Consider the following 12740-nt stretch of genomic DNA (forward strand, 5'->3'; position numbering starts at 1 on the left):
GATCAGCCAATCTGCAGGCTCATAAGCAAAAGCAGTGTGTCTCACCACAGGGCACTGAGATTTTGCAGTTGTTGGTTATGCTGTATCACTGTGGCCACAGTTTACTGAAGCATCACTGTGTGACCGTGGGCAAGCCCTCTCCCTGTCTCTCCTCCACTCCCATCTACAAAGTGATGGAAGGGATTGGAGGATCCATAAAGCCCCTGCCAGCGAAGCTGAGGACCAAGAGACCTGTATGAAAAGAGTTTTAGACTCCAGATGCTCAGGTTTCTTTCAGGCCCAAAGGAGGAGCTGAGGAAAACACTTCAGCAGGCACCGCAAGCAGGCAGAGGAGACTTTATCCCTGGCGATACAGCCATAAATGTCTGGCAGTGCGTCCACAGTTATGGACAAAGTCAGTGAGGGAAGGGTCTGAAGCCAGGGCCCCATAATGTCTTCATAGTCAGCTCACAAACAAAACTTGTTTTCTTTAGGTTTAAACCTAGACAAATAAGCAAGTTAGAAGACAGAATTGGAGAAAATGGAAATCTTTATTTTTAAACACTAGTACATTTTCAAGCTGTTGCAAAAAGGAAAAATCATATTACCTCAAAACTATGCATCGAGGCATATTTATTTTTAACTCTAATCTTACAAACACATAATGAAAGAAACATATTTATAAATATCTACTCAGAATATGTATTATGAAAAAAAAGTGTTTAAAAATAACAGTCCCAGATCTCCCTCTTTAAATATATAAAATTCCCAGACAATTCATAAGGATTCTTTCTCAAGAGCCAAAAATTTCACAGAGGCCAACAACTCAGTTCTCATCAGACACAACCCAAAGTAAAAGGGATATAAAAAAATGTAAAAGTTCTGTACAAGGGAAATACAGATAGCACACGGGTAAATCTCATTACCATACATGCCATTTGTGTTTTAAAAATGTTTTATAAAAACTTCTATTTAAAACAAATAAGTGAAAGTCCTTCCCTGACTGTGGAAAATATATGTTACTACCCTCCCACCTGGGCCTGGAGGCCCCCACTTGCTCAGGGAGGAGAGCAGTCTCTGTTCCTTCTTAGGCCTAAAAGCTGTGTGTGGGGATCCACCTCCTCTGGCAGTGGCTTTTTTGGTGAGTGATTTCCTTCACTTAGAAAAATTCTTTGGGATCAAAGGAGACAACTGCTAACAAGTGAAAGCAAGACTAGGAGACAGCTTCAGACTGTGGTATCCAATTAATAATGTGTATTTTGCGGTTCTGGTGACCACACTCTGGGGAGCCTGATTTTCCACTGTCAGAGACACAGCCTGTCACCTACCCCAGTGAAACACACGGCACAGCCCCAGGCTGTCCTTCCTCGGTTCTCTTCTGCCCAAGTCATTCTGTGGCCTGCAGAGCAATGTAGGTAGACTACTGCCTCTTCTGACACTTCTTCTGGAAAGAGCTCTTCAAGAAAGTGCGGTAGACGGGGTCATCCACGTATTCATTCTTGAATCTGGAGCTCAGCACTCTCTGTCTCTTTTTCTCCCCCTGGATTATGTCTGTTCCATAAAATGTGTCTTCAAATCGCATGTCAGAAGCTGTGGACTAAGAACAGCCAATGTTACTGTGCAGAAGAGCAGGCACTTGACTTCACAGGAACACACAAAGGCCGGGCTCAGTCAGGGGTGGGGAGGGGGCTGAGGCCCCTTAGGAGAAGCCCACACCAGGGGTCATGAGTGCCTCCCCACCCCCATCTACTTCCATTTAGCCTCATTTTCTTCAGGATCTCCAGCCCTCGGGGACTTTCCTCAGCACAAGCAGAACTAAAGTCTTCTCATTTAAGTCTCCCTGACTATTCATGCCCTTGCCTGACCAGGTATGTGACTGACTTGTCCATAGTCGGCTCTAATTCACTCTTATTTCTACTTACCTCTGGGTCTCTGTTCCCACCACTTCCTTGCAACTGTCCTGGTTCCTGGGACACTCCTCTACCCTAAATGTATATGATTTCTGTCACCTCACTCTTGCATGAAGCTCTCTGTCATTTTGTAAGCCCTCTTCCTCGTCCTCTGGCTGCTCACTGTTCATGTGTCAGGGGCTCCCCTTAACTATTTGCTCAACTCTGATGGCCCTGAGGCTTTGCGTGTGGACTTTTCCTCTCTACATATGCTCCCCGGGCCTACCAAGCTACACTCAACTTCAATTTTGACATCGTTTCTAAAGACGCTCACGTCTTACTCTGGTTCATACCTCCCCCCGTGCTCAAGCCTGCATGTCCAACTACCCAGCAGGCATCTCAGAATGTTTATCCTGGAGGCACTTAGAATCTTCCTATCCTAGAGTGAACAAGTCTTCTTTCTCCATTGCTGTCCTTCCTAAATTCCATAAATGGCAGCACTACCCCCATCAAATCTAACTTCGTCGATTTGATGTAAGGTCTTTGTAAACTTCCCCTTGTCCCCATCCTGTCCAGGACCCCGAAGCCCTCCCTCCTTTCTTCTTTGACCCTACTGACCCCATGGTGCAGGCCCTCACGCTTCCCCTGCTAAACCACTGTGACAGTGCTGCGCCCTAGTCTCCCAGAACTACTAGAAGAAATGTTCTGCACTCTCTGACTACAGGACACCCCTGCTTATGATCTCCAGTAGCCTCACTGCCTTCAAGGTGACGGCTATACTTTCAGGCTGGATGTACATAACCGGACATAATCCTACCCCATGCTTGGATTAGACTGACTTATTTGCAATTCCTGGTCACACTTAATTGTCTCCAGCCTCTGTCTTTAAATGTACTGTTTCCTTTGCACAGAAGATATCCTGTCTTCTCTGTGACTGACAAAAATGAGGTTCCTTCTTTTGGATTCCTGGAACACATTACATGTCAATGTAGTAGAATGAAGGCATGGGCCGAGATGACGGGTAGGTGATGCCCCATCAGGGGTTCCTTGGATCCCTTGAAGGTGAGCATATCAGGGACTATAAATTGAATTTTACATGTGCTCCCACACCAAGCAATGTACTTTGCCACAGTCACTGCTCAGTAAGTGTTAGCTAGGCAAAGGAATGTGGGCTTTTTCTGTTATGCTCCAGTAAAGTTTACTTTTAAAAAAAATTTAACCTTTATTTTACATTGGAGTGTCACTGATTTATACCATTGTGTTGGTTTCAGGTGCACAGCGAGCGATTCAGTTACACGTGTACATATACCCATCCTTTTTCCATACAGGTCATTACGGATATTGAGGATTCCCTGTGCTATACAGTAGGTCCTGGTTGATCATCTATTTCATATGCAGTAGGTGCCTATATGTTAATTCCAAACTCCTAATTTATCCTTTCTCCCCCTATTTCTCCTTTGGTAACCATACTTTGTTTTTGAAGTCTGTCTATTTCTGTTTTGTAAATAAGTTCAGTTGAATTATCTTATAAGTGGTATCATATTTGTCTTCTTTTATAATCTCTAGGTCCATCCATGTTGCTACAAATGGAATTATTTTATTCTTTCTATGAGTAACGTTCCAGTGTGTATATATATATACACACACACCCCACATCTTCTTTATCCATTCCTCTGTTGATGGACATTTAGGTTGCTTCCATGACTTGACTATTGTAAACAGTGCTGCAATGAACACTGGGGTGCATGGATCTTTTTGGATTACAGTTTTCTCCAGATATATGCCAGGAGTGGGATTGTTGGGTCATATGGTAGCTGTATCTTATGTTTCTTAAGGAACTTTCATACTGTTCACAGTGGCGTACTGATTTACATTCCCACTAACAGCATAGGAGGGTTGGTTCCCTTTTCTCTATCCCTTCTCGAGCATTGATTGTAGATTTTTTGATGATGACCCTTCCGACTTTTGTGAGGTGGTACCTCACTCAGATGTGTCAAAGGGTGTGTTTAGAGGTGTCTGTGAGGTCAGTATAAGCTTAGGCAGTCTGTCTGCTGATGGGTGGGGCCGTGCTCCCCCTTGCTGGCTGTTTGGCCTGATGCCTCTCAGCACTGGAGCCTGCAGGCTGTTAGGTGGGGTCAGATCTTGGTGCTATAAGTGCAACCTCCAAGAGAGCTCACAGTGATCAATATTCCCTGGGGCCTCCACCACCAGTGTCCTTGCCCCCATAGTGAGCCACAGTGGGCCCCCTCCTCTCCAGAAGACCCTCCAAGACCCACAGGTAGGCCTAGTCCAGGATCCTATGAGTTACTGCTTTGCCCTGGGTCCCACTGCATGTGAAGTCTTGTGTGCACCCCAAGAGTGGAGTCTCTGTTTGCCCCAGTCCTGTGGAGCGCCTGCCCTCAAGGCCCACCAGCCTTCAAAGCCAAATGCTCTGAGGACTCCTCCTCCTGATGCCAGAGTGTTAGGCTGGGGAGCCTGACCTGGGGCTCTGGACTCCCGCTCCATCTTGTGTGGCTTTGTCTCTGGATGTAAAATATCTTTTTTGGTAGGTTCCAGTCTTTTTTGCTGATGGTTGTTCAGCACTTAGCTGTGATTTTGGTGTTTTCATGACAGGACATGAGCTGAAGTCCTTCTACTCTGCTGTCTTGTCTGGAGTCGAGGGGCTGCTTTTAGTTTGGATGCTTCTGTCTCCTTCCTCAGCATGTGCTGGCTCTTATACCCTTCATGTGGGGTATGCCAATACTTTGGCCACCTGAGGCAAATGGCCAATCATGGGAAAAGATCCTGACACAGGGAAAGACAGAAGGCAAAAGGAGAAGGGGATGGCAGAGAATGAGGTGGCTGGACGGCATCAATGACTCAATGGACATGGATTTGAGCAAATTCCAGGAGATAGTGAAGGACAGGGAAGGCTGGCATGTTGAAGTCCATGGGTTTGCAGAGTCAGACATGACTTGGTGACTGAACAACAACAATAAAGGTTTGGCAGCCCACACTCTTTCCAAGTACACAGGTAGCAACTGGCACCGGCTTGTGGGTTTCCTAGCACCAGCTCGAGTACACCAGGGTAGCAATCAGCACCAGCTTGTGGGTCTCCCAGCAGCAGCCCCTGAGACTCCAAAACAGCAGGCACAGTGATTGGCCCCTGCCCGCTGCCCACACACACTCCCTGGATGGCAGGGGCAGTGACTGGCATCTGCTCCCGGCTCTCTCAGTGGTCCATGCCCGCCTCTGAAGCTCACAATGGTGGTGCTCGCTCATGCCTACCCCCGGAATTTGTAGGTGGCATCTGCTGCCTGAGAGCATGCGCAGGGAAAGGAGTTCCATTGGCGGTTCCTGCCCCTCTCCTTGCGTGGTGCTCAACAATGGGTCCCCGCCTCTCTGAGGGCCCAGGCTTCTTCCGTGTGCAGCCTCAGTTGCAATATTCCAGCCTCTACAGGTTGTCTGCGTGTAGCCAACTCCACTCCTCTCCCTGGGTATGACCTCTGAAGCCCAAGCTTTAGCACCCGGCCCCTGCCTGGGCCAGGGCATAAGCATCTTCTGCCAGGGAGTGTGGGTCACTCTCTGTTTTGCCTTCCAGAAGCTGGTTGCTGTGCTCTCCTCTGAGGCTCTGAAGCTTTGCACCTGTCCAGTGAGGGGACCTTTCCTCCTTCACAGCCCCCTCCCTGGGGCACAGGTCTTGTCCCCACTCCTTTCTCTCTCTCTTTTTTTTTCTTTCATCCTAACCGATTATGTGGAGGTTTTCTTGCCCTTTCAGAAGTCTGAGGTCTTCTGCCAGTACTCATTAGATGTTCTGTGCAAACCCCTCTGGACGTATCTGCGGGAGGAGGTGGGCTCCATGTCCTACTCCTCTGCTATCTTGATTCCTCCTTCCCGTAAAGCTTAAAGCACTATTTTTCCTTCCTAATTCCCTATTTTTTCCCCTTCAATGTGCTCCCAACTGGTTTTTATTGAGATGCCACCAATGTACAGTACACCTCATTATGTCATGGAGGCCCCCGCCCCAGGTGGTGACAGAGGCAGAGCCTAGATTTGAAGGCTTGAAAACAGGTGATCAGTCATGAAGAAGAGACAAACAATGGAACAAAGAAGCTTGAAAACTAAAAACAGGCACAGATTAAAAGTCGAGCATGTTCCCTGCCAGTTCGTGAGACAGTCCTCCAGGGTGACAGGCTCCCTCTGTGGCTTCCCCCAGATGCTACCCAGCTTCACCCAGGAAGCAAAGTAAGAGACTGTGGATGGGCTGGGCACTCTCTGTCGTTGGAAGAAAACAGTTTTGGCTCATTCATTCTTGGCAAAGCATCTCCTCTGAGTAATCTTTCCGTTTTATAAGTGCTAAAGTTAAAGAAGAAAATGAAACATCTATGAAAGTGTTGCCACTGTGTGAAGAAAGCAAAAGTCAACCTCTCAAATTAATAATAAAACCGATTTACCAGCAGCACCAGTTAATTATGCACCATTGCTATGGTTATTCTGTGAGACAATAAAAGGTAATGGGGCCGTTTCTGAAGTTAGTGGGAAGGAACCCAGCACAATCACCGAGGTGGACTGCTGACTCTCTTGAAAAATTTCTCCCCAAGTCAGCATGTGTCTGGGTGAGCAGAAGTCATTAAAACATGAAGGCCTCCCAGTGAGGGCTGCAACCTGCCCTTCCTTAAAACAACAACAACAAAACCCCTCTAATTATAAAGTATTTTCCATCAACAAGTTTTCCAATTAGATTTGTTTCACCAAGTGGAAAAAAAAAATAGCATTCATAGGCTAGCCAAGGGCCGAGGGTTATACACAAACCTGAAGGAAAAGCTGGTTTGTTACAACAGAAGCACGTTAAGTCTTTGATTTACTAAAATCAGAGGTGGCAAACTGGATTCAGTGACTGTGAGCAAGCTAGATTTTGTTCCTGAAGAGGTTTTCTACTAGGTTCGTAACAGGTTAGATTCAGAATATCTATGTGATTTATATATTTTTAATTAAAATTTTTTTCTCTGAAAATTAAAAATAAAAGTTCAATTTGGTGTGACTGCTCTGAGAGATGGATCTTAGAAAACTCAGAAGCTGTGCTCAAGTAAATCTACATGGGAAAGCACACTGACATTAGAGCCAAATCTACTGTGGAACAAAGAGATTGTGATCAGAGCAGCTTTCTTTTAATGTGATTAAGAAATGGTATTTGAAATCTACAAGACCCAGCTGGTAGGATGCTTAATCATACATGAATTAGAAAATCAAAGACCTGAGGGACTTCCAGAGGGCTCCCTACTCCATTTCCCAACCTCTAAATCTCCAGGTGATTTGACAAAGAAAAAGAAAAGGGAAGGGGATGGAGAATCCAAGGGAAATACAAGCAACAGGATGAGAGACAGTCATCTTGAGCACCCTGGAAAGTTGTTCTTAAGAGATTTCAAGACCTAGAACACCGACAAATTACCCAGGGTTTTAGGTCTCTTTTACGGTTTTACAGATGTCTTTACTCTAGGAATACTTTATGTTCCCTTTCCCTGCTGTTTATTATCTGAGAGTTAACCTATTTCAGGCATGTGGTTCCCTACATGTCACGCTTCCTCATTGGGTGGGTCGCACTGTCGCTCGTCTCTTGATTGTTTTACCATGAAGGACCTTCCCCTCAGGATGCAGCTGAGAAGAAACTCAGTTCACCCCTGATGTAGTTGACTCGGGACCCCACCTGACAGGAGAGGGGCTGAACAGACAGGTGAACATTTAAGGAAACAGATGGTTTTTCCAAACTAATCTAGGATAACTCTATCATTGCCTTAAAGTATATTATTAGCATGCAATGAAAACGAAGGATGTCATTTATTCAGAAAAAAATTCATTTTAGTCAGAAAAAGCCCCTCATTGCAATCTCCTTTAGTGTTTATTTCCTTTAGTGTTTATCACTTCACAAAAGCACTGTATGTAATTCTAAATGAGTAAAACTGGCTTCATTTCAGGGTCCAGAAAATATTTCATGACACAATAATGAAAACTAAGTTATTGTGAATTATATTTTTTAACAACTTCAATTTGATTATTTGTCCATGTTTGTCTTTTAATGGTATGTACAGGGCTTGAAACTAATAATGCTTTCTTTAAAAAAAAAAAACAAACACCACTTTACTATTCCTATAACTAGTATTTGGGCTTCCTTCTTTTATAAAACTGAGAGTTTCATTTAATTATGAATTGACACAACCATTAATAAACCTTCAGAGAGAGAGAAGTTGATCAATATAGTTGACCTTGAAAACATGGGTTTGAACTGCATGGGTCTACTTATACACAAATTTTTTTCAATAGTAAATCTGATGGTACTATACGGTCCACAGCTGGTTGATCTGACTATATAAGCCATATGTGAGTGTGTGGAGAGTCAGCACCCCAACTCCCCACACTGTTCAAGGCTGCACTGTATATGATAAGGCTACAGCAAACTAGATGTTTGCTACACTGAGTCTCCATTAATCTCCTACTGAAAGCCTTCTTTTAACATGGCTTCCACTAACAAGACTGTAAATGTCTTGATGATATCTTTGTGTGTTCCCAGTTCTCTTGCACAGAATATGTACTCAATAACTTTTTGTATGCCAACAGATGTTAACATAAAGAAGCATCATTTGACCTCATTAGAAAGAAAAATGAGGAACTTGCACTCGTTTCCCCGTTTCTGATCAAATATATTTGCTTTGGATTAAATAGATTTCAATAAGGGAAAAGATGCATTGGCTTCCTAAAAAATCAGTCCAAAGGCCTGAGTGTGTTTCCGCTGGGCTCAGGAAAACAGTGCTAAAGGAGGGATTCACAGGGCAGACCCCTCAGAGAGATTATCCAGTACTTACAAATCGAGCTTTCACTCTCTTAGGTAACTCTTCGTCTAAAGTGTAGATGTCCTCTCTCTTCATTGCTATCTGGGATCCATCTTCAAATTCAACCTAATGAAAAATAAAGCATTGAGCATGGTATATTTTTTAAAAAGCAAGAAGCATTCACCATTTTCTTCAGGGTTCCAATTCGCCACACACACACAAAAAGAGAAAAAGGATTCAAACAGAACAAACCAAGAGAACTAGCCAACAGCCAAGGAAGGGAGAAAAGCTCTTTCCCTTATCAGACTAAGAACAAAGCATGTTTCAAACAGGCCAAAATTCTTGAAAATTAGTGTCCTGGAATATGTGATATGAAAACTTTATGCCCCCAAAGCAAAAAAAAAAAAAGAAAAAGAACTGCTGCTCAGATGATTTCTCAGGAGACTGTGGCCAGTTTAGCACTAAGGCTGGTGGAGCCTGTCGGCGCTCTTTGTTTCTTTAAGATGCTCTGATGACTTAAGAGGGAGGGTGTTTCTCTTTGAGAAAAAAGTGATAACATATTTTACTCTTATAATCCTCCCAGATAAAATAATTTCTCAAGTTCTTATAGAACTTTAACTTTCAAAACTCACTTTTGTTAAATTCAACCAAAAGGCCAGAAAAATCTCAGGTTCCCCTCAACCTCATGTGTCAACCATGTCAATGGATGAAAATATATAACCATCTAAATGAAAATGTTTAAAGCTTGTTTTTCCAAGCTATTCAAATGGAAGTATTTTCATTATCTATTTTTTGCAATATTTTATGCTATTTTGTTAGAGAAAAAGTAAGTGACATTGAATAACATAATCTGGGGAACTTCATCAAACACCCTATTCAAAGTGATCCTGATCTAGGCTTAATCCCACATGAACTCTCCCAGAAGAAAACAACGAAAGGGATGCAATCGAGGTAGAATATCTAATTCTAGTATGTTCTGTCTGTCTGAATTCTTTTAAGAAATAAATATATGCTTGTTAAAAAGGTGAATTAAATCATGTAGCTGTGCTATGTTAATAAAAACAATCTGCTGAAGTTTAAAAAGCTACTAAAGATAAAATATATAGTTAAACTTTGTATTATCCATGTACTGCTCCCATCTGACTGAGCTCAAACAATGGGGCAGAATTAGGTCTTGGTCACAGGGGCCCTCTCCCTGCTAGTTCCCAGAAGGCTGAGATGGGAAGGCTTTTCTTCCTGGCCTTGTTTCAACAGAATGGTTTTTTTTAACTTTAATTAGGCCAAGGTGTCATCCCATTTATATAGTTTGATCGCATAGCTAGAACTACCTGTGCCTACCTTTCTTCTGTTGCCAATCATTTGAGAATTCTAAAAGAGAAAAAGTCTGTTTTAAAACAGAGGAATTATGGGATGGTGACCAACCATCCCAGTGTGTCCAGGACTGAGGCGTCTCGCAGGATGCAAGATTTTCAGTGCTAAAATCCAGGACAGTCCCTCAAAGGCTGGAATGGTTGTTCACCAGAGTTTGGACAGAGCAGAGAGTAAATTCTGGCTCTTCCCTTTACCAGCTCTGTGCACTTGGACAAATTATCAAATTTGCTGAGGCTTTCTCCCCCTCATTTGTAAAATAGGATTCAAAAACCCTATCTTGGAGAGTTACTGTGAGGACCCCCAAATGCATATACCTAGGATACTTGGCACTGTGCAATAGGTATTTTGGTTCTATTTTTATAAATGTCTTTGCTTAGTCAATGGTGAAGCTGAATAATTAGACACAAAACACAAAATGACCTTAAAAGGCCACTTGGTTTAATGAAGAATTTTAAAGTACTATTTGTACTCGAGAGACAATTTTAATATTAGTCTTAACTTTTTCATTGAGTCTATAAATATGCTCACTATTCTATGTTGATAGGCCATCATAAATTCGACTGAAATTAACACAGATTACTAATTAGCCAGAATTTCAACATGTCCTCATTATGATACTTTTCATGTAGCTAACAGCTTTGCTACATGTAAGATGCTTCACTTTTGCAAGTATTGTTTAATTAAATGTATTTTCTTTTGAATGATGTAGTAAAGCTCTTTTTTAGGAGACTCCAGTATTACCAGCCTGTCTTCTAATTTTTGCCTGATTTTGGACATTCTGACACAAAAACGCTCCCATACCTAACCTGCTGTAAATGACCTCAATCTGCAACTTAACACTGTCACCAATATAGAGGGGGAAATGGCCTTTATAGTGTACACACACACACACTCCCCTTGGCTTTTTCTACACCTTAAAAAATGTCCTTCCCGAAGTTTTCCAAATGTCTTTGAACACTGCTAATTACACTGTGCTCCAGTTTTTGGTGCAGTCTTTTAATGTTCTTTTCCATTTAAGCCCAAGCCCCTTATCAGTCTTTGAACAATTTCTCTGAGGAAACTGGAAGGCTTATCATTCTCAAGCTGTTTTTAACTTAACAGGCCTGAACCTTCTTGCTTTTTCTCCTTCTACTTCAGTCTTCCTGCTTTTACACTACTGCTTGAGAATGCTGATTTCTGCCGTCACATTACTAGAAGTACTATAATGTATTGGTCCTAATAAATCTGTTCCTTTTTAAAAGTCTTTCTGAAGGAACAGAAACGCACATGTGCCATCCATGTTGTTTTTCTTATTAGAGCTTAACTCATCCTCATTTCTAATAGGGATATAGTTCATTTTTTAATTGTATAAGTGTTAGTCACTCAGTTGTGTCTGACTCTGTGACTCCACAGACTGTAGGCCTGCGAGGCTCTTCTGTCCATGGAATTCTCCAGGCAAGAATACTGGAGTGGGTTGCCATTTCCTTCTCCAGGGGATATTCCCGACCCATGGATCAAACCCCAGGCTCCTGCAATGCAGGAATCTTCTTTACTGTCTGAGCCACCCGGGGAGACTTTTTAATTGTATACATGTGTTTTTAAAATAATATATACAGTTGTTCAGTGAACAGACTTCCCAACTGACATCTGTACTTTTCATCACAAAAGCATCCTATAAAGCAAGCTGCCTGCCAATGCAGGAGACCTAAGAGATGCAGGTTTGATCCCTGGGTCAGGAAGATCTCCTGGAGAAGAACATGGCAACCCACTCCAGTATTCTCACTTGGAGAATCCGCATGGACAGGGGAGCCTGGGGAGGCTACAGTCCATTGGGTTGCAAAGAGTCAAACATGACTGAAGCGACTTAGCAGGCATGCACGCCTGGGTGCACAAATGGCTCCATCTGTGCTGAGGCACCACTGGTTTAGGTTTGCTGAAATGTCAACGGGGATGACGTCTGTCAGGGAAAAGCCACCCATTCAGGGGCTGCTGGGTGATGAACAGCCATCACTGACTTGGCTTAGTTAGATAATCCAGCCACTTATTCTTTTCCCATATAACAGAAACACAAGAAAGCAGCCTGTTGTCCAGTCGGTCATCTTTCTGACCTAACTATACTCCTGACTATTAATCCATTTATCAAATGTGATTAGTCTCCCAGTATAGAACTTTATTATTCCTAGAATAAAACTCTATTATCTGGGTCATCAGTCTTTGAAACTTTGCCTTTTTTATAAAACAGCAGGTGTTCTAAATTCTAGCTTCTTGACCCATAGCACACTGGATATACCATCTGCCCTCTGGCTTCTCCTGTCTCAGCAAGCATCACACCCAGGGCAGCACTCACCTGGTACATGTGGGCAACATTTGATCCGAGATACTTGGCCCCGTAGAGTTTGCCATCGGGCCACTTGACTTGCACGACTTCCCCCTCGGCAGGAGGGCCTAGCTTCACACAGTCTCGGCTCTGCAGAATAAACGGAGTCGGGCTTTTCAAGGCAAATGTCTAAGTGACTGCATTTAGAACTTAGCAAATGATGAACTCCTGGCAATTAAAAGGAGTTATTGCCTCTATGTTTTATGGATTATGATCTTGCATGGGTGTTCAGGGGAAGAGTTATGAGCCAAAGGAGTACTTAAAGATTCAGCCTAGATCATAAAGTTGCAAAGGAACCACCATAATCCAAGAAGGAAGAAACATAGGTATTTACATTTGCTG

The 12740-nt window shown here is 43.1% G+C and overlaps 1 protein-coding gene across 9 annotated transcripts in view; it reads right to left on the bottom strand.

Annotated features, from left to right (window-relative positions):
- Positions 1–511: 511 nt before the first annotated feature.
- The window catches only part of KDM4C (lysine demethylase 4C), a 411074-nt gene continuing 398845 nt past the window's right edge, over positions 512–12740 (bottom strand). For 7 of the 9 annotated variants that reach the window (XM_086415154.1, XM_086415158.1, XM_086415157.1 and 4 more), the window contains 3 exons: positions 12369–12488; positions 8705–8797; positions 512–1576 (listed from right to left, as the gene is read on the bottom strand). In XM_086415154.1, the coding sequence (XP_086271280.1) occupies positions 1400–1576; positions 8705–8797; positions 12369–12488 (390 nt within the window). In that variant the 3' untranslated portion in view covers positions 512–1399. Of the gene's footprint in view, positions 1577–5797; positions 6204–8704; positions 8798–12368; positions 12489–12740 lie in introns of those variants that run through there. The other 2 variants (XM_086415161.1, XM_086415162.1) reach the window with 1 other exon arrangement.

Source organism: Bos grunniens, chromosome 8, assembly GCF_055505025.1.
Source record: "Bos grunniens cultivar Pamir isolate PY7600 chromosome 8, Bosgru_T2T1.0, whole genome shotgun sequence".
Classification (NCBI taxonomy): domain Eukaryota; kingdom Metazoa; phylum Chordata; class Mammalia; order Artiodactyla; family Bovidae; genus Bos; species Bos grunniens.